Consider the following 21,185-nt stretch of genomic DNA (forward strand, 5'->3'; position numbering starts at 1 on the left):
ACCCTCCTGAGTGAGCAGCAATCTATCCCCTGATAGCAGCACTCCATCCCCTGAGTGAGTCGCAGCGAACCTATCCCCTGAGAGCAGCAATCTATATCCCTGAGTAGCAGCAATCTTCCCATGAGAACACGGGCACAAATGGTACTTCTATCCCCTGAGTAGCAGCATCTTAACCCCTCGAGTAGCAGCAATCTATCCCCTGAGCTAGCAGGCAATCTATCCCCTGAGTAGGCAGCAATCTATCCCCTGAGGTAGCAGCAATCATCCCTGAGTAGCAGCAATCTATCCCCTGAGTAGCAGCAATCTATTCCCCTGAGTAGCAGCAATCTATCCCCTGAGTAGCAGCACTCCATCCCTGGAGCTAGCAGCAATCTATTCCCCTGAGTAGCAGCAATCTATCCCCTGAGAGCAGCAAATCTATCCCCTGAGTAGCAGCACTCCATCCCTCAGTAGCAGCAATCTATACCCCTGAGTAGCAGCATCTATCCCCTGAGTAGCAGCAATCTATCCCTAGAAGCAGCAATCCATCCCCTGAGTAGCAGCACTCCATCCCCTGAGTAGCAGCAATCTATCCCCTGAGTAGCAGCAATCTATCCCCGAGAAGCAGCAATCTATCCCCTGAGTAAGACAGCAATCTATCCCCTGAGTAGCAGCAATCTATCCTGCAGAAGCACATCTATCCCCTGAGTAGCAGCAATCTATCCCCTGAGTAGCAGCACTCCATCCCTGAGTAGCAGCAATCTATCCCCCTGAGTAGCAGCAATCTATCCCCTGAGAAAGCAGCAATCTATCCCCTGAGTAGCAGCAATCTATCCCTGCAGAAGCAGCAATGCTATCCCCTGAGTAGCAGCAATCTATCCCCCTGAGTAGCAGCAATCTATCCCCTGAGTAGCAGCACTCCATCCCCTGAGTAGCAGCAATCTAATCCCCTGAGAAGCAGCAATCTATCCCTGAGTAGCAGCAATCTATCCCCTGAGAGCAGCAATCTATCCCCTGAGTAGCAGCAATCATTCCCTGAGTAGCAGCAATCTATCCCTAGTAGCAGCAATCATCCCCTGAGTTAGCAGCAAATCTATCCCCTGAGAGCAGCAATTCTATCCCCTGAGTAGCAGCAATCTATCCCTGAGTAGCAGCACTCCCATCCCCTGAGTAGCAGCAATCTATCCCCTGAGAAGCAGCAATCTATCCCCTGAGTAGCAGCAATCTTATCCCCTGAGAGCAGCAATCTATCCCCTGAGTAGCAGCTCAGGGGATAGATTGCTGCTACTCAGGGGATAGATTGCTGCTACTCAGGGGATAGATTGCTGCTACTCAGGGGATAGAGTGCTGCTACTCAGGGCTGTTGCTAACATTTTGGCCCTGCATGCCCAATCAGTAATTTGGCCATGATTACTACAAGGTTTAGATAGCTGGCTAGACCTAGCAATCTATAGCATTTTAGCCGACACGGGCTAATTGAGTGAGTGTCAGTGACTGACATAAGAGGAAAACTGCTGATACCAAATTTAGAAGTTTCACATTGTGTATTGTACTAGCCTATCTAAATGTAAGTTGTGACCCTGTCTGACCTCCTAAAATCTAAGTGTTTATGTTGCTTATGCCTAGAGACCTGCTACTGCTTGTCAGTCTGGAAGACAGGCAGGCTTTCTTGAGCCTACTGCCTGAGATTCAGAGAAACAGCCCTTCTCTAATTCTGTAGCCTACTAGAAACCATATATTTTAGAATTATAAAAATGCCAAAGTTGGCTTTCAACTCTTAAAATTGAGCCCAATATAACCGTTAACAATTATCACTCATTTTGAGAAATAGAAACTTTCTTCATTTGGAAAACATTTAGAAAGATAACATTCTTATTCGTGTGTATGAATTTACCATGTTCAATTTGACTGCCCTATTTTATTTGTTCTAAGCTAGCACAGAGATGTGAGGGTTTGTTCAGGAGAAAGAAGAGAAGAGTGCAGGCAGAGCCACAGTCACCAGTTAGAACTCATAACAGATTATTATCAGGAGCCGCAAATTAGGTTGTCAAGAGCAGCAATTAAGGGCTGCACCATTATTTATGCTTGAATCTGAAGAAAAATGTAATGAACTGCTTTAATTGTGACCGACAATCCAGGTTAATTCTCTCCTGAAGATAATGTAAGAATTTGTTAAAAAAGAAAATTAAAACAATGTTTTAGGTCACACAGTTTGGGAACCATTGAGTAAAACCATTCATACTGACACTGAATAATAATCAAAGACAATGCCCTGGCACTGTGAACAAATAAACAATCAAGGATTAAGGGATGACATTGAAATGCTTAACCCCATCACAGACAGTGTTCTAAAATACTACAGTTTTTTATTTTTCTTATCCTCTCATGAGTAGTCCTCCTATCGCACACCATCCCTTCCTCCCTTAGCAAGTTCTGCTCAGCTTTCTGCCCCCTGTTCACGTCAGTGACGCAGGTGTGTCTGAGTGTGACCAGTGACCCCCTCCGAGAAGGCCAGAGCAGAACAACAACAAAGAACACATCAAAATAACTGCAGCTGCCGCCTCTTGTCCTTCTGCCCCGCGTCGGTGTGACTATCTGAGAGCCCAGGCTATCTGACAAACAACGCCACTGACTGACACACACATTACACACGTCACACTGTACTATGAAACAAAGATAAATTAGATAAATAATGATAGTAAAAAGCTTTGATTTTGGAATGAGATGTTCGATGAGCAGGTGTCCACATACTTTTGGTCATGTAGTGTATGCGGTAGTAGAGTAGTGGCCTAAGGGCACACACTTAATATGTTGCGAAATCTCTTGTGAAATGTAATGTCATGTTTTTATTGTGTATATACAGGGAGGGCATTGTGAGAATCTTCCCATGACCCCAAAGTTAAAACAAACTTCCTGGGAGCCTTTTGAACAAAATTGGTGCCTTTGACCCATCTTAAACAAGTGTTGTCACTCTGCTGGAAATAACTTACATAATTAATCCCCTTTAATTGATATTTTATGTTTGAATTGTTTTAAAATAAATTTGCGTAAGAATACATGACACAGTGTATATACATTTCCACCTACTGTTTGCATATGGGATTTCAAACATCACAAAAAACAATAAATAACCAAGCAGTCTCGAGGTCAACGTAGTCTGTGATAAAATGCCTTTAAACCAAGGGAAGACTGAGTCAGACTGGAGATAGTTCATTTTGAAGCCTCTGGTTTAAAATGAGCATTGGGAAGAACTCTCTAACTAACCTCTGTTTCTATGGTTTCTAAACAATGTGCTCTGGCTGCTGTAGGAATGTCTGCTAGGAAGAGGGGGCATGTGAACCAGTGGAATACCGAGAGATGAAAGACAGGCTGGAAGATGTCTCCCATAGAACTGTATCGAGATATGCTGCAGAGGTCAAGAGAAGAGGTTGAGAGGGACCATGCTGAAGTGAAATTCGGGAACCTTCAGTGGACCAAAAGACAATAGACAAGAGGTTGAAAATAACGTCCCCCTTCAACAACCGTTAAAGACTCTGGATTTCTCTCTCACACAGCTTCAAATGCCAGTTCAACCGGTTCAAATGTTAGGTCCCTGAGAGACTAGGAAAGGGAAAATCTTCAACACAGCAAACACAACAGGATGTGCATCATAATGAGTTCAGAAGTGGCACCTCTACTTCCATCACTCTACACTATGTAAGGGGGGAGGAAGGAGAGGCGAGGGCCTACATGCCACAATGACAACCCACTGGACAGGGAGAGCCGGCACCAACGTGTTGACCAGACAAATCCAACTCAGGAAACCAGTAATGTTCCTTCCCAACTGCTGTCATATAATAATCTAAAAATGGAACGGTGAGCACAGCACACTGGCTGCCCCGGCCTTCACTGCTGCCAGACAAGGCATATTTTTTATTCTGAAACAGAACATTCTGTCTGAGTAATGGATACAGTTTTTAGTCATGGATATTTACTAACAACAAGTCCAAATTGTAACACTAACTGACCTGAAGAGTGAAAGTTAAAATAGACATTTTGACTGCCAGAAATAGCAAGCTCTTCGTGATAGCAGTAGAAAAAAGACTTCAAGACTTCAGTGTAGGAAAAGCATGTCGGTACAGTAGGACATGCGTGTGAGACTCAAGTAAGACTGGATGGTTTATCAGCCGATTATTTTGCGGAAAACCCCAGAAATCCCATATCTTCTCAATTATATTTTCAGACTTTTCCACTTCCTTTTGTATTTGAATAACCTTTTGTGTAGTGTGTAATGTATATCTGCCAAATGTGATTTGACCCTGAGGCCACTAACCCAAGCTTCCCAGCAGGATTTGGCCGAGAACTACAAACCCGCCCTAAGTAGTGTCTGGTGTGTTCACATCTATAATCATCAATGGGTCAACAAACCACTCATATGCTCCAATTTGACTGTTGGCGGCTTAGAGACTTTAAATCTACTACTGTGAGTGTGATCTGCTAATGCTGTGAGCAACCCGTAACTCACCTGCTTAGTCATGGCTAACTCTGGATGCTTCAATAAAGGAGGTGTACAGTTTAAGGACTTTTGGACTCCTTGCCTGTACATATCCAGCTTGAGCCATTCAGTGAGGAAACTCTTACAGCTTTTTTTTAAACAGCCATTTCACATCTGAAAACTGTTTTCCAAGACTTCGAGCTTGGCTTAGTTGGATGCGAACCATTCATATTATGCTTGTGTTAAAAGGATAGTTCACTCAACAACTTTCGTCATTCCTATTTTTTGATAAAGCACACTTTTCTTTTAACCCCAATGTCAACCTTTGACATCGCATTGTTGTTTTTAGCTGTATAGATGATGTATTTTGGATGTTCTCAGTGTATTTTCAACGCTTTCAGACAATGTGATTAATCACTTTTTTAGTTTTTTTAAGTGCATTAAGATAACAAAAAGTTAATTTGAGTTAACTGATTAACTCTGACAGCCCTAATTCAGTGTTTAACAAATCATCAGTTTCGTCTAAAAGACCACCATTGTGTGGATACTGTAGATATCATGTACACTGAGTATACCAAACATTAGGAACACCTTCCTAATATTGAATGTGTCCCCCTTGGGCTGTTGCAGTCATGAAAGGTCATTTTTATGGTGAAAATTATCTTCCTCAAACTTGAAACTCAAATGCTGCCTATGTATGCCAGTTAGGCTCTACACCTGTTGTAAAGCGGATTAATGTGCTTCATTTTAAGTTATTTGGCCACTTTAGTGATACAAAACCTATCAAAACATATAGGCCTATGGCCTAGACTACATGAGGTGTGCGACTATGATTTGTTTAATTTTCATGCCAGCCAGTTAGGCTCTACACCTGTTGTAAAGCAGATTAATGTGCGTAATTTTAAGTTATTTGGCCACTGTGCGACTATGATTTGGTTAATTTTCATGCCAGCCAGGTAGGCTATACTCCTGTTGTAAAGAAAAGCAATGTGCTTAACATTTGGAAAGTTGAGAAATAAATATAAACTCAGCAAAAAAACGGTCATTAAGACACTAACAGCTTACAGATGGTAGGCAATTAAGGTCACAGTTATGAAAACTTAGGACACTAAAGAGGCCTTTCTACTGACTCTGAAAAACACCAAAAGAATGATGCCCAGGGTCCCTGCTCATCTGTGTGAACATGCCTTAGGCATGCTGCAAGGAGGCATGAGGACTGCAGATGTGGCCAGGGAAATAAATTGCAATGTCCGTACTGTGAGACGCCTAAGACAGTGCTACAGGGAAACAGGACGGACAGCTGATCGTCCTCGCAGTGGCAGACCACGTGTAACAACACCTGCACGGGATCGGTACATCCGAACATCACACCTGCGGGACAGGTACAGGATGGCAACAACAACTGCCCGAGTTACACCAGGAACGAACAATTCCTCCATCAGTGCTCAGACTGTCCGCAATAGGCTGAGAGAGGCTGAACTGAGAGCTTGTAGGCCTGTTGTAAAGCAGGTCCTCACCAGACATCACCGGACATCACCAGACATCACCGGCAACAACGTCGCCTATGGGCACAAACCCACCGTCGCTGGATCAGACAGGACTGGCAAAAAGTGCTCTTCACTGATGAGTCACGGTTTTGTCTCACCAGGGTGATGGTCGGATTCGCGTTCATCGTCGAAGGAATGAGCGTTACACCGAGGCCTGTACTCTGGAGCGGGATCGATTTGGAGGTGGAGGGTCCGTCATGGTCTGGGGCGGTGTGTCACAGCATCATCGGACTGAGCTTGTTGTCATTGCAGGCAATCTCAACGCTGTGCGTTACAGGGAAGACATCTTCCTCCCTCATGTGATACCCTTCCTGCAGGCTCATCCTGACATGACCCTTTAGCATGACAATGCCACCAGCCATACTGCTCGTTCTGTGCGGGATTTCCTGCAAGACAGGAATGTCGGTGTTCTGCCATGGCCAGCGAAGAGCCCGGATCTCAATCCCATTGAGCACGTCTGAGACCTGTTGGATCGGAGGGTGAGGACTAGGGCCATTCCCCCCAGAAATGTCCGGGAACTTGCAGGTGCCTTGGTGGAAGAGTGGGATAACATCTCACAGCAAGAACTGGCAAATCTGGTGCAGTCCATGAGGAGGAGATGCACTGCAGTACTTAATGCAGCTGGTGGCCACACCAGATATGGACTGATACTTTTGATTTTGACCCCCCCTTTGTTCAGGGACACATTATTCCATTTCTGTTAGTCACATGTCTGTGGAACTTGTTCAGTTTATGTCAGTTGTTGAATCTTATGTTCATACAAATATTTACTCATGTTAAGTTTGCTGAAAATAAACGCAGTTGACAGTGAGATGACGTTTCTTTTTTTGCTGAGTTTAGTAGGCCTAGCCTATAGAAAGCCGATGGAGCCCCTTATTTTTAATAAGAGGCCATAACTGATTTCTCACGCAATTGCATAGCCTATAGAAATGTTGTGCAGCATGAGCTCATGGGCTCTCATGAAGTGTTTGATTAGATTTTTGATTACATTTGCATTAATGTCAGAGTGATTTGAGGGAGAATAGAGTGCTGAGTACCAGGAAGTTAGCAAGTTTGGTAGGCTACTAATGACCATCAGCAGCATCAGCGCTAGGAGAAGCCTAATTACCATGACTAAACGGTCACATGGAATTTGACTGCCGTCATGACTTGTGACTGCCGGTGTGGCAGTAATACGATTTCTATAACAGCCCTAGTCCCCCCCACCCCCTTTGCCCTCAGAACAGCCTCAATTTGTCCAGGAATAGACTCTGCAAGGTGTCAAAAGCGTTCCAAAGGGATGCTGGCCCATTTTGACTCCAATGCATCCCACAGTTGTCAAGTTGGCTGCATATCCTTTGCATTGTGGACCATTCTTGATACACACGCGAAACTGAGCGGAACAAAAGAACAGCGGCATTGCAGTTCTTGACACAAACCGGTGAGCCTGGCACCTACTACCATACCTCGTCCAAAGGCAAATGTTTTGGACTTGCCCATTCACCCTCTGAATGGCACACATACACAATCCATGTCTCAATTGTCTCAAGGCTTAAAAATCATTCTTTAACCTGCCTCATCTTCTTCATCTATACTGAATGAAGTGGATGTATAAGTGACATCAATAAGGGATCATAGCTTTCACCTGGATTCACCTGGTCAGTCTATGTCATGGAAAGAACAGGTGATCTTAATGTTTTGTATATCTTTATGGGACAGGTGGCCATTTAAATGAGGCAACCCTGGTGGGGATTTGTGTGTTTGTTTATTAGGATCTATTTTAGCCCACCATGTGGCTTATCTTCCAAGAGTGCAGGGAGTGTTATGCTCAGGGCTGAGGGCTCAGAGTTCTTACTTGTGCTGATCTCAGTCACCACTGTGGGTTCTGGCGTGCTTCCATCCTCCTCTCCACTGGGCAGATCTACGGGGAAGATAAAAGAGGTGTGGTCAGAATGTTAGCATAGCTCAAGGCCCAGGGAGAACCAGGGACAACTCATTCATTTACTCAACAGGTGGAACATACATGTATACATCTGAAGAGCAGCAGGGTCAAATCAAATTGTATTTGTCACATGCTTTTGGTAAACAACCGGTGTTTACTAACAGTGAACTACTTCATTACGGGCCCTGCCCAACAACGCAGAGAGAAAAAAATATATAGAAAAATAATAACACAAGGAATAAATACACAATGAGTAACGATAACTTGGCTATATACACGGGGTACCAGTACCGAGCTGATATGCAGGGGTACAAGTTAATTGAGGTAGGTATGTACATATAGGCAGGGATAAAGTGACTATGTAAGAAGATAGATAATAAACAGTAGCAGTTGTGATGAGTCAAGAGTTAGTGCAAAAAGGGTCAATGCAGATAGTCCGGGTAGCTGATGGTTAACAATTTAACAAACTATTTACAGTCTTAAGGCTTGGGATTAGAAGCTGTTTAGGGTCCTGCTGGTTCCAGACTTGTTGCATCGGTACCGCTGCCATGCGGTAGCAGAGAGAACAGTGTATGACTTGGGTGGCTGGAGTCTTTTACAATTTTTAGGGCCTTCCTCTGATAGCGCCTGGTATAGAGGTCCTGGATGGCAGGGGCTCAGTACCAGTGATGTACTGGGCCATACGCACTACCCTTTGTAGCGCCTTGTGATCGGATACCAAGCAGTTGCCATACCAAGCGGTGATGAAGCCAGTCAATATGCTCTCAATGGTGCAGCTGTATAACTTTTTGAGTATCTGAGGGCCCATTGCAAATCTTTTCAGCTTTCTGAGGGGAAAGAGGTGTTGGTGTGTGTGGACAATGATAATTCCTTAGTGACATGGACACAGAGGAACTTGAAGCTCTCGACCMGCTCCACTACAGCCCTGTCGATGTGGATGAGTGCTTGCTTGGCCTTCCTTTTGTCTTGCTGACGTTGAGGGAGTGCTTTTTGTCCTGGCATGACAATTCCAGATCACTGACCTCCTCCATATAGGCTGTTTCGTCATCGTCGGTGATCAGGCCAACCGCCGTCGTGTCGCCAGCAAACTTAATTATGGTGTTGGAGTCATGCGTGGCCATTGTGTGTGAACAGGGAGTACAGGAGGGGTCTAAGCATGCACCCCGAGGGGCCCATGTTGAGGGTCTGCGTGGCGGATGTGTTGTTGCCTACCCTCACCACCTGGGGGCGCCCTGTCCGGAAGTCCGGGATCCAAGTTGCAGAGGGAGGTGTTCAGTCCCAAGGTACTGAGCTTAGTGATGAGCTTGGAGGGCACTATAGTGTTAAACGCTGAGCTATAGTCAATGAACAGCATTCTTACGCAGGTGTTCCTCTAGTCCAGGTGGGAGAGGGAAATAGAGATTGCATCATCTGTGGATCTGTTGGGGCGGTATGCCAATTGGAGCTGGTCCAGGGTGTCTGGGATGATGGTGTCGATGTGAGCCATGACCAGCCTTTCAAAGCATTGCATGACTAAAGATGTGAGTGCTACTGGGCGATAGTTATTTAGACAGGTTACTTTGGTCTTCTTGGGCATAGAGACTGTGGTGGTCTGCTTGAAGCATGTAGGTATTACAGACCCCTGTGCACCCAGGGGATTATGGTGGAGATAATAGTTACAGTAAACAGTTAGGTTCACTATGGATGGGACCACTGTTAACATTGTTTGCAGTTTTGTAAGGAACAGTTCAGGGGTAGTATGAAGTTCTGTACAGTATAGTATTGTAATCATGATCTTAAAATATCATAAATAAAAGTTTGTCTATCAAAGGAAAGCTGGTTTGCGATCCAGCTGTGTTGACCCTAGACCCCACCTCCTGATGCTTCATCAGCAGCGAAGTCCTCGTCATCGTCCAGGAAGCGCTGAGATCTTTGGACAACAGTCCTCGATGAATCCAGGTCCTCGGGCAGCGGCACTTCTCCCCACACCTTGGAGCTCTGAGCCACCTGCAGACAGAAAACACACACAACACTACTTAAGAGATTTATAGGGGTTGAAGTCTCATGTCTCCAGATAGGGTTCCATTTGGGACGCAACCCAGGTTCTATCTCCTGTTTGGTGCACTATAACTCATAGGACTGTGGTCAAAAGTAGCACTATATAGGGAATAGGGTGCTATTTGGAATGTAAGCCCAGGTTAGTTAGGTTACACCCAGCAGGACCATTATACTGGGCCTGGGAGTGGAAGGAAAAACAAAACCTGAGATGGTGTGAGGCTGGGAGCTTCACACAGGAAATAGGTGCATTATGGTATGTTTACTTTAACATTCATTATCTAGGTCAGGGATGGGCAACTGGCAGTCCTGTAGACCCGTGGCTCAATCCCTCCCAAAAAATAATTGTAGCGAGTTAGAATAGTAGTGCAATTTCGAAATTTGGTTGTGCATCAGCAGTTTTCTCTTGTTAGCCCATGTCAGCGATTTTTATTACATTTTTAGATTGTTAAGTTAGTCTAGCCAGCTGTCTAAACTTGTACTAATCATGGTCGAATTACCGACAGGGGGGCACCCATTGTCACGCTCAGATATATTAAAAACGGATGAGCAAAAAAGACCATATAACATAATACAAATACAGAGCAATTTATGCAAAAAAATGTAGCGAATTATATTCATTTAAAAATTGGCATCCTGCAATAAATAAAATCTAGCTAAATTAAAATCTCCATTAACATTCTACTTTTTAAAAAGTTTTATTAACTATTGTGGCCTTCCATGGCTCCGTTTCACTGGAATATAAAAATGAGGAAACAAGCATGTACAATCCCTTTCATCCATCATCATGGGGAAAGGCAAAAGACTCAAATGAAAGACAAATGGTGGTTTACTTTCATAAACCAGGCAATTGGTAATATCACCACTATTAAGAAGTTTAAAACCACTGGAATAGTGGTAAACTTGACTGGCAAAGGATGCAAGTGTATCTTGTCCCCAATGCAAAGTGAGTCCAAGGGCCACAGTTGGCAGAACTTGGTCACATCTTGGGGGTCACAGTCTCCATATCTACAATTAAAATGCCACCTCCATGCCAATAGGCTATTTGGAAGGGCTGCCATAAAAAAAGCCTTTGAGAGCAAACCAATGTAAACGCCTGGAGTTTGCTAAACTGTATTGGCACTTGGATTGGAACCGAGTGCTATGGTCAGATGAGACTAAAATAGAGCTATTTGGCCACACACACACCAGTGGTGGGTTCGGCATTGAAAGGATGATGCAAATGCAGAAAAGAACCTCATTCCTACAGTAAAATATAGTGGTGGATCTTTGATGTTATCAGGCGGTTTTGCTTCCACTGGTCATATTGGGGTCAATGGTAGAATGAACTCTACCAAGTCCCAGGGCATTTTTGCCAAAAAACTGGTTATCTCTGCCAGGAGGCTGAAACTTGCCGACAAGTGGATCTTCCAGCAAGACAATGACCCCAAGTACACAGAAATGGTTAAGTGACTACAAAAACCAACATTTTGCAATTGCCATCGGTCTCCAGACTTGAACCCTGTTGATTGACGAGGGCTGTCCATAAGCAGACTGAAGGACATCAAGGATCTGGATAGATTCTGTATGGAGGAATGGTCTAATGATCCCTCCAAAAGATGTTGTCCAATCTCATTAAAAACATTGTAGAAAAAGCCTAAGTGGGGGAGGGTGCACAAAGTATGTAAACAGGGGTGTCAATATTTTTTTTTTATTACTCTGTAGGTAGAGGTGTGCCCCATGCACTGTAGTGCAAAACCAAGAGTCAGACAAGGAAATGCAGTTCTCAAGCTTTGGGAATCTTCATGTCCCAAAATAAAGTTCTCACTCAAGCATGGCAAACGCTACAAAACAAACACTGGCCATTTAATTCAATAACTAAAGTAAACTTAAATACTGGGGAAGACCGTATTTTACCCCAGGGTATAGAGTGATTCAAACCGTAATCATATTGGGGTTCAGTTCTTCTAGCTGGTCCAACAATTGCAACAGAGCTTCAGTATATCCTCCTCACAGCTCTCTACCATGTGAATGCCCCTGCATGGCCTATGTGCTGCTGCAGCCCTAATTGCAGCAAGGTGTGCAGCTGCAGTCTTAAACCTCTGTGGAGAGCTGCCACACCTTGTAACGAGTCGTTTAGCCACCAGATGGGGCCAAAAGTAGGCCTTTCCCACCCTTACACTCTTCAAGTGCTCACAATTGGTTAAGCAAAATCTTATTCTCTGAACAATTGTATTAGTATGAATTAATATAATTTTCAATTTTTTTGGAGCATAACATTTTGCTCATGTGTATTATTTATTTTATACAGTATTTTTATGCTCATTAAGTCTGACAATCATTTTGGAGGTGACTGTCTTGAAACCAATGGCTAGTTGAGGTTGATATCAGATTAGACACAAATCGGTTAAAATATGTTTTAAACTCCATCCACCCAGGACAGGCAGGCAGGAGAGCTTTATGGTGGGCCCTCAGCAGAGGATCAGGAAGCACTTTGTCATGGAAAAATGTGTCTGAGTCAGAGAGGTTCGGGGGGCTGCCTTAATCAACAGCCACATCTTCGGTGCCCGGAGAACAGTGGGTTAACTGCCTTGCTCAAGGGCAGAACAGCAGATTTTACCTTGTCAGCTCAGGGATTCGATCCAGCAAACTTTCGGTTACTGGCCCAACGCTCTAACCATTAGGCTACCTGCCGCCCTGAGTCTATCTCTGTGGAAGGACATTACTGATGCAAAGAACCCATACAAATCTAACTGAAGACATTAAACATTTAAACAGATAATCTGATACCTGATCATCTTGATAATGTCTTAATGATACTGCCCAAGGTCTCCAGACTACTCCCTCAGTTCCAAAACATGAGCTAAAAAAACAGAGCCCTAATCTCTCTCCCTGGGTCAGTACCATCCCCACCAGTCCAAAACCTGAGCTATAGGTTTACCTACTTCCCTGGCAGCATGCCACCCTTGGCATTTCCAGTCAGCATGACATGCCAGTTCCCATTTTCATCCGCCTTCATCATGGCAGAGTTTCCCATTTAAATGACTCTGGCTAATAAATAACTTTATCTCTCCCCCAAATCCTCTCTCCCCTGACTGAACAGCCTACAACAACAATCCCGGGCCTTTATCAAAAGGAAACCGCTGACTGGACCAATTCTTTTCACTGGAGCCAACCAGCCAACCGTTGGTGTGATCATCTCCTGCTTCCCGGTCCCACTCCCTTGGGATGGATGGGGTTCTCTCTCTCTCTCTGTCTGTCTGTCTCCCTATATCTTGCTCTTTCACTCTCTCCCTCTCTCTCTCTCACTTATTCTCTCTCTCTTTCTGGATGGGCGATACATTGCCCCCCCAAAAAATCCTCATAGATTAGACCAAAGCCATTTTTGGCAAACTTCATCAACTGATATGTTCCTCATTAAACAATGCAGTGTCAGTTATCACACTTTCACTAACAGTCAAACATAGGGCTGTGAAGGTCATGGGATTTTGGATGACGTTTTTTTGTTATTATCGTTTGGATAGCAACATTTTCTGACTGCATGTGCTGCTGTTGTAGGAAGGGGTTGGGGGGTTACCTAGGCAACCAAAGATTGTTTGCAACAACACCTTGCTGAAACAAGGAGCAACAAAGTTTCATCACCTTGTAAAGAGTCCATGTTACCGTGGAAATGGACTCAAACACATGCTTCATCTTTTTGAATGCCCTGTAGTGCCGTCTTCAGTCAGCTGTTCATTCCACAAAGAATTCTAAAACGTCCTAGTTTTGCCCCCTCTCGTCTCTCCTTATATCGGTTGTTAGATGTAAACTAGGCATACTTTTACTTTGCTGCTTTTGGGTAAAGTTTGTTGACTTGAATATGAAGTTGATAAAAAATATACCTTACCAGTCAAAAGTTTGGACACAACGACTCATTCAAGGGTTGATCTTTATTTTTACTATTTTCTACATTGTAGAATAATAGTGAAGACATCAAAACTATGAAATAACACATATGGAATCATGTTGTAACCAAATAAGTGTTAAACAAAATCTAAATATATTTTATATTTGAGATTCTTCAAAGTACCCACCCTTTGCCTTGATGACAGCTTTGCGCTCTCTTGGCATTCGCTCAACCAGCTTCATGAGGTATACATCTGGAATTTATTTCAAATAACAGGTGTGCCTTGTTAATTTGTGGAATTTCTTTCCTTCTTAATGCATTTGAGCCAATCAGTTATGTGTGACAAGGTAGGGGTGGTATACAGAAGATAGCCCTATTTGGTAAAAGACCAAGTCCATATTATGCCAAGAACAGCTCAAATAAGCAAAGAGAAACAACAGTCCATCATTACGTTAAGACATGAAGGTCAGTCAACAGGGAAAATTTCAAGAACTTTGAAAGTTTCTTCAAGTGCAGTCGCAAAAACCATCAAGCGCTATGATGAAACTGGCTCTCATGAGGACCGCCACAGGAGAGGAAGACCCAGAGTCTTGCGTGAATCAGGCCTTTATGGTCGAATTGCTGCAAAGTAACCACTACTAAAGGACACCAATAATAAGAAGAGACTTGCTTAGGCTAAGAAACACGAGCAATGGACATTATACCGGTGGAAATCTATCCTTTGGTCCGATGAGTAAAAAGTTTCCAATCGCTGTGTCTTTGTGAGACACAGAGTAGGTGAACGTATAATATGCGCATTTGTGGTTCCCACCGTGAAGCATGGAGGAGGAGGTGTGATGGTGTTTTGCTGGTGACACGGTCAGTGATTTATTTAGAATTCAAGGCACACTTAACCAGCATGGCTACCACAGCATTCTGCAGCGATACGCCATCCCGACTGGTTTGCGCTTAGTGGGACTATCATTTGTTTTTCAACAGGACAATGACCCAAAACACACCTCCAGGCTGTGTAAGGGCTATTTGACCAAGAAGGAGAGTGATGGTGCTGCATCAAATGACCTGGCCCCCACAATCACCCAACCTCAACCCAATTGAGATGGTGTGGGATGAGTTGGACCGCAGAGTGAAGGAAAAGCAGCCAACAAGTGCTCAGCATATGTGGGAACTCCTTCAAGACTTTTGGAAAAGCATTCCTCATGAAGCTGGTTGAGAGAATGCCAAGAGTGTGCAAAGCTTCTTTGGTTACTACATAATTCCATATGTGCTATTTCATAGTTTTGATGTCTTCACGATTATTCTACAATGTAGAAAATAGTAATAAATAAAGAAAAACTCTTGAATGAGTAGGTGTGTCCAAACTTTTGACTGGTACTGTATATACAGTATAAAACATGTATTATATTCAATGCATTATTAGTTTATTTATTATTGATCTATTTATTAAGAAGGTTATTTTATTTTATCATCGGTTACATGATTATACAATTACCGTGCCAGCCCTAGCCAAATGTTTTATATTTTTCCAGAACAGGAAAAATATCAAAACTAGTGTGACCTTTGTGTCCCTCTAAGAGTTGCGACATGTCCACTGTGTTGTGGTTATCATTCCCTACAGATAATTTAAGACCCTGCGCCCTGCTCTGCAATTTTCCAGCACCCAACCCAACCTTGTCAGTGTAAAGGAGCTACACACACACACACCCCCAGGCAAAGTGGGGAGGGGGTGGGAAAAAAACACATTCCACCCATTGTTGGAATCCCACTGTTTACTTTTGAATTAGGCTTTTCACAATGACAAATGTTTGCCTTGCTAGAATGTAAAAGGAGGTACAGACAAAAAGGGACAGGCACACATTCTATGGGGTATCAAAGGACAGGTGAGTCCACATGGTGAAGCCTCAAAACAAGTTAACCCCTCTAAGTTTGCCCAGCTGTTGTTTACAGTGCAAGAGGAGATGAATACCAACATTTTGTCTCCGTGAACAATCAATGACCAGCAGCAGGGGCAGAACGATCAGGAGGAACAGGGGGAGTTGGGACAATGCCTCCAAGATCCCATCATAGCGTAGAGCACTATCAGCTATCCTGCATGTCTTGAGAGTCAAACATCTGCTGTCATCATAGCGAGACACAGAGCCAGACAGATGTGTGCCCATGAGATGGTGTAAATAACCTTGTTTTTACACACACATACACAAATCCAGCATTCCCATCCCCACCATGACCCTGTAACAGCCAACAGCCAACGCCTGTCAAGAGAGAACAGCGTGAGAAGAATGTTCCAGGGGTTTAACTTCACCACCTAAACCAGACATCTTCCAGATACAGATACAGCAAGGTCTAACTTATCACTGAAACTAGTTACTGTAACTTTGGTTTTACTTCATTACAAATTTCTTACAATATCATTTTCCAGCATTACACATCTTATAAAAAAGTTCCTCTTCATGCCAGTATTTCCAAATTGTGCTAAAAGGTTGCATTTCTAGCCTCTTCTGAGAATGCTGATCAAAGCAAGAGCTCAGACAGACTCCATATCTCCGTAGAGTCCAGATGGTGGTGGGTGTATGATAGCAGCAACACAGGGAACAACATAACATTCAGAAAACCCCTTCATGTTATTTCCTTCACGGCTTTAAACAGGAACAAAACTCTAAACTGTTCAGCTAGCAGCATTAAGTGGACGAAAGCATGACACGGGTAGGCTCTTCCCTGCCTGCCTGCACACACATGCACACACACTGTAAAGCTTTCTGGCTGCTGCCCTGTGTAGAGTCCCACCTAGCACAGCGCTTCATGGCACCAGGGACATATGCTTTATCTCTCTGACCCCAGCTTCGGGACTATATGTAGAGAAGAGTAGAGACACACACACACACACACACACACACACACACCACCACACACAACAACACACACACACACACACACACACAACACACACACAACACACACACCACACACACACACACACCACACACACACACACACACACACACACACACACACACACAGCTCAAACGTATGCACACAGGCACATGGACAAGCAAAACAGACAGACACAGACACGCTGAGGAGCTTTTAGTCCTGTCTATCACCCTCTTAGAGACAGCCTGATAGCTTTTTTACATTTGGACGAGTGATGACAGGCATCAGGGAAAGAGGGAGAAAGTCAGTCCCTGAGAAACAGTTATTCACACCTATTACACTGACTGAGAAACACTGTTATTCCACACCTTTCACCGACTGAGAAACACTGTTATTCCACACCTATTACACGACTGAGAACCACTGTTATCCACACCTATTACACTGATTGAGAAACACTGTTATTCCACACCTATTACACTGATTGAGAAACACTGTTATTCCACACTCTATTACACTGACTGAGAAACACTTATTCACACCTATTACACTGATTGAGAAACACTGTTATTCACACCTATTACACTGACTGAGAAACACTGTTATTCCACACCTATTACACTGACCGAGAAACACTGTTATTCCACATCTATTACACTGACTGAGGCAGATAGGAGCAGCACAGGAGACAGACAGAGAGAGAGAGACATCCACTGGTGATGTTTGACAATGATATAAAAATAAGATATAAAAATAAATAAAGAGAGTCGCACACTCTCTGTATACATACAGTTGAAGTCGTCAGTTTACATACACTTAGGTTGGAGTCATTAAAACTCATTTTTCAACCACTCCACAAATGTCTTGTTAACAAACTATAGTTTGGCAAGTCAGTTAGGACATCTACTTTGCATGACACAAGTCATTTTCCCAACAATTGTTTACAGACAGATTATTTCACTTATAATTCACTGTATCACAATTCCAGTGGGTCAGAAGTTTACATACACTAAGTTGACTGTGCCTTTAAACAACTTGGAAAATTCCAGAAAATTATGTCATGGCTTTAGAAGCTTCTGATAGGCTAATTGACATCATTTGAGTCAATTGGAGGTATTATCTGTGGATGTATTTCAAGGCCTACCTTCAAACTCAGTGCCTCTTTGCTAGACATCATGGGAAAATCAAAAGAAAACAGCCAAGACCTCAGAAAAACAATTGTTGACTTCCACAAGTGTGGTTCATCCTTGGGAGCAATTTCCAAACGCCTGAAGGTACCACGTTCATCTGTACAAACAATAGTACGCAAGTATAAACACCATGGGACCATGCAGCCGTCATACCGCTCAGGAAGGAGACGCGTTCTGTCTCCTAGAGATGAACGTACTTTGGTGTGAAAAGTGCAAATCAATCCCAGAACAACAGCAAAGGACCTTGTGAAGATGCTGGAGGAAACAGGTACAAAAGTATCTATATCCACAGTAAAACCAGTCCTATATCGACATAACCTGAAAGGCCGCTCAGCAAGGAAGAAGCCACTGCTCCAAAACCGCCATAAAAAAGACAAACTACGGTTTGCAACTGCACATGGGGACAAAGATCATCGTTTTTGGAGAAATGTCCTCTGGTCTGATGAAACAAAAATATAACTGTTCGGCAATAATGACCATCGTTATGTTTGGAGGGAAAAGGGGGAGGCTTGCAAGCCGAAGAGCACCATCCCAACCGTGAAGCACGGGGGTGGCAGCATCAAGTTGTGGGGGTGCTTTGGTGCAGGAGGGACTGGTGCACTTCACAAAATATATGTCATCATGAGGATGGAAAAGTATGTGGATATATTGAAGCAACATCTCAAGACATCAGTCAGGAAGTTAAAGCTTAGTCACAAATGGATCTTCCAAATGGACAATGACCCCAATCATACTTCCAAAGTTGTGGCAAAATGGCTTAAGGACAACAAAGTCAAGGTATTGGAGTGGCCATCACAAAGCCCTGACCTCAATCCTATAGAAAAAGTTCTGGGCAGACCTGAAAAAGCGTGCGAGCAAGGAGGCCTACAAACCTGACTCAGTTACACCAGCTCTGTCAGGAGGAATGGGCCAAAATTCACCCAACTTATTGTGGGAAGCTTGTCGAAGGCTACCCAAAACGTGTCGTGTGTGTGTGTGTGTGTGTGTGTGTGTGTGTGTGTGTGTGTGTGTGTGTGTGTGTGTGTGTGTGTGTGTGTGTGTGTGTGTGTGTGTGTGTGTGTGTGTGTGTGTGTGTGTGTGTGGGACACTGTGGAGCGGAGCGCTGCCCTTGCAAGGCTGAAGTCTCTGCTTGGAAGGCTGAGGCAGAAGTCGTTTTAACAGTGTTCCTCGAGGGCCTTGTGTGGAAAAACTACAGGGAAACTGGCACAATATAGGGCCATAGTTTTCTCTTGTTTTATCTCAATCAGCCGTGGTTAAAGAACAATAAAGGGTTGCACACACCTAGCATGAATGCTAAATGACATGCAGATTGTTTACAGTATGAGCTTTTCGTACTCTCAATAGTTACCATTTCAATTACAACTGTGTTCTTGTTTTGTTTCCCTTGGTCATTTTTTGGAACACTTCCCATTTTATCAGCCTGTTTCATGTTATTCAGGCATACAGTCAATATATGCAGCAAAGATGAAAATACAAGATTGTACATTGAAGGTCAGAGGCAGCAGGCGCTACCCGCAATGACTTGTTAAGTAGATGTAATGTAAAACACATGGTGGACTTCAAACCGGGGCTGTACATTGGCTTTGAGCTGGGTCGATAAACCAAAAATGGCCGACTCCAACCATACCAATCACTTATCGCAGGCACATTGCGGATATAGTTCATTACGCTAAGTAGCCTATGCTACAGAAATGTGAAGTTGGAAATGAAATAGGTTTGCAATATGGGTGATTGTTAATGGGACAATTGATGGCTACAACATCAAACTACTAGTAGTAGTTTAAAGGATCATTAAAAAAACTGTGGTGCGCATTATTGTTATCAATTCAGGCAATTTATCGCAATATGGATTTTTCTACATATCACCCAGCTCTACATAGGCTACAAAGTACCCCTCACACTGCTAGGAGATTATAGGCTGTCTCCAACATGACGAACAGCTAATCTGGACCTGACTCTGGACACTTCCAAGAAGTTAGTCAAGGGTGTCTAGAGAGAAATACTGGGCCTGGTACACCCTGGATGCCGGTGGGAGTGGTGACTTATCGTAGCATGCAGGGCCGGCTCCAGGCAGAAGTAAAAATTATTTGGTGGGGAACTCAACCTAATGAGAATAGTAAATACACAAGGTGCAATTTCAAAATGTGGTTGTGCATCAGCAGTTTTTCTCTTGTTATGTCAGTCACTAAGAATATCATTTTTGTCAGTCACTAAGATATCATTTTGTCAGTCACTAAGATATCATTTTGGTCAGTCACTAAGATATCATTTTGTCAGTCTAGATATCATTTTGTCAGTCATCTCACTAAGTTATCATTTAGATGGCTTAAGTTTTGGCAAAATCAGTACAATTGCATGACATTTCTTATAGAATTGCTAAACTCCTCTCCGCCCTATGGCAAAATGTGTAGAATGGGGGGGGGGGGGGGGGTAATGCAGTCAGAATGTAATATTTATAATATTTCTGTTCATTTTATCTCACACAACACAAACACACACACACACTGGCCATACACTAAAACATCCCGCCGGTGAGAGCTCACCATGCGGTCACACTCATTTACTCACACAAATTCTCTCTCCCTATCCCTCTTTCCATTTAGAAATATTGTGACCCTGTTTGTGTCAATGTCTGTATGGAACATTGAAAATAGATAATACTGTAGCTAGTTCTCAGAGAGTTGTTGTCTGTTGAAAGAGGCTCGTATGCTTCCGTCCTGTCCCATCATCACTTTGTATTGGACCCTGTGTAGAGCTCTGTAGAGAGCAGAGGGGCTTCTCTCGTCGTCCTCTTTTTCCAAGAGGGTCTCAGCCTGAGGTTTAGTGGTACAATTGGCAGTTTGTCAATCCACCCACCACTTGTTTCAAGGGGCTAAGCGTACACAGGAAATTTCACATGCATTTACACAGACACACACACTCAGGCACGGAGTCATCATGTTGTCATACTCCCATTGTCAAATAAAAACATGGAGCTAAAGCACTGACTAACGGAGAATAAACTGGACGCTATCAAAACAAAGAGAGTCGCACACTCTATATAAGCTTCCAGTAATTTATTGGGTAAAACACCAATGTTTCAGTATCACTGTGCCTTCATCCCATTGGTGTTTTACCCAATAAATCACTGGCAGTTTATACAGTTGAAGTCGGAAGTTTACATACACCTTAGCCAATACATTTAAACTCAGTTTTTCACAATTCCTGACATTTAATCCAGGTAAAATTCCTGTTCTAGGTCAGTTAGGATCACCACTTTATTTGAAGAATGTGAAATGTCAGAATAATACTAGAGAATGATTCATTT

General features: G+C 43.4%; 1 protein-coding gene across 13 annotated transcripts in view; it reads right to left on the reverse strand.

The window, feature by feature from the left end:
* Positions 1-21,185, reverse strand: part of hspg2 (heparan sulfate proteoglycan 2) — a 176,020-nt gene that overhangs the window by 123,680 nt on the left and 31,155 nt on the right. For all 13 annotated transcript variants that reach the window (XM_070447994.1, XM_070447993.1, XM_070447992.1 and 10 more), the window contains exons 2-3: positions 9,775-9,907; positions 7,835-7,900 (exon numbers count right to left, since the gene is read on the reverse strand). In XM_070447994.1, coding sequence (XP_070304095.1) covers positions 7,835-7,900; positions 9,775-9,907 — 199 coding nt within the window. The remainder of the gene's footprint in view (positions 1-7,834; positions 7,901-9,774; positions 9,908-21,185) is intronic.

This window comes from Salvelinus sp. IW2-2015, linkage group LG17 (genome assembly GCF_002910315.2).
Source record: "Salvelinus sp. IW2-2015 linkage group LG17, ASM291031v2, whole genome shotgun sequence".
Classification (NCBI taxonomy): domain Eukaryota; kingdom Metazoa; phylum Chordata; class Actinopteri; order Salmoniformes; family Salmonidae; genus Salvelinus; species Salvelinus sp. IW2-2015.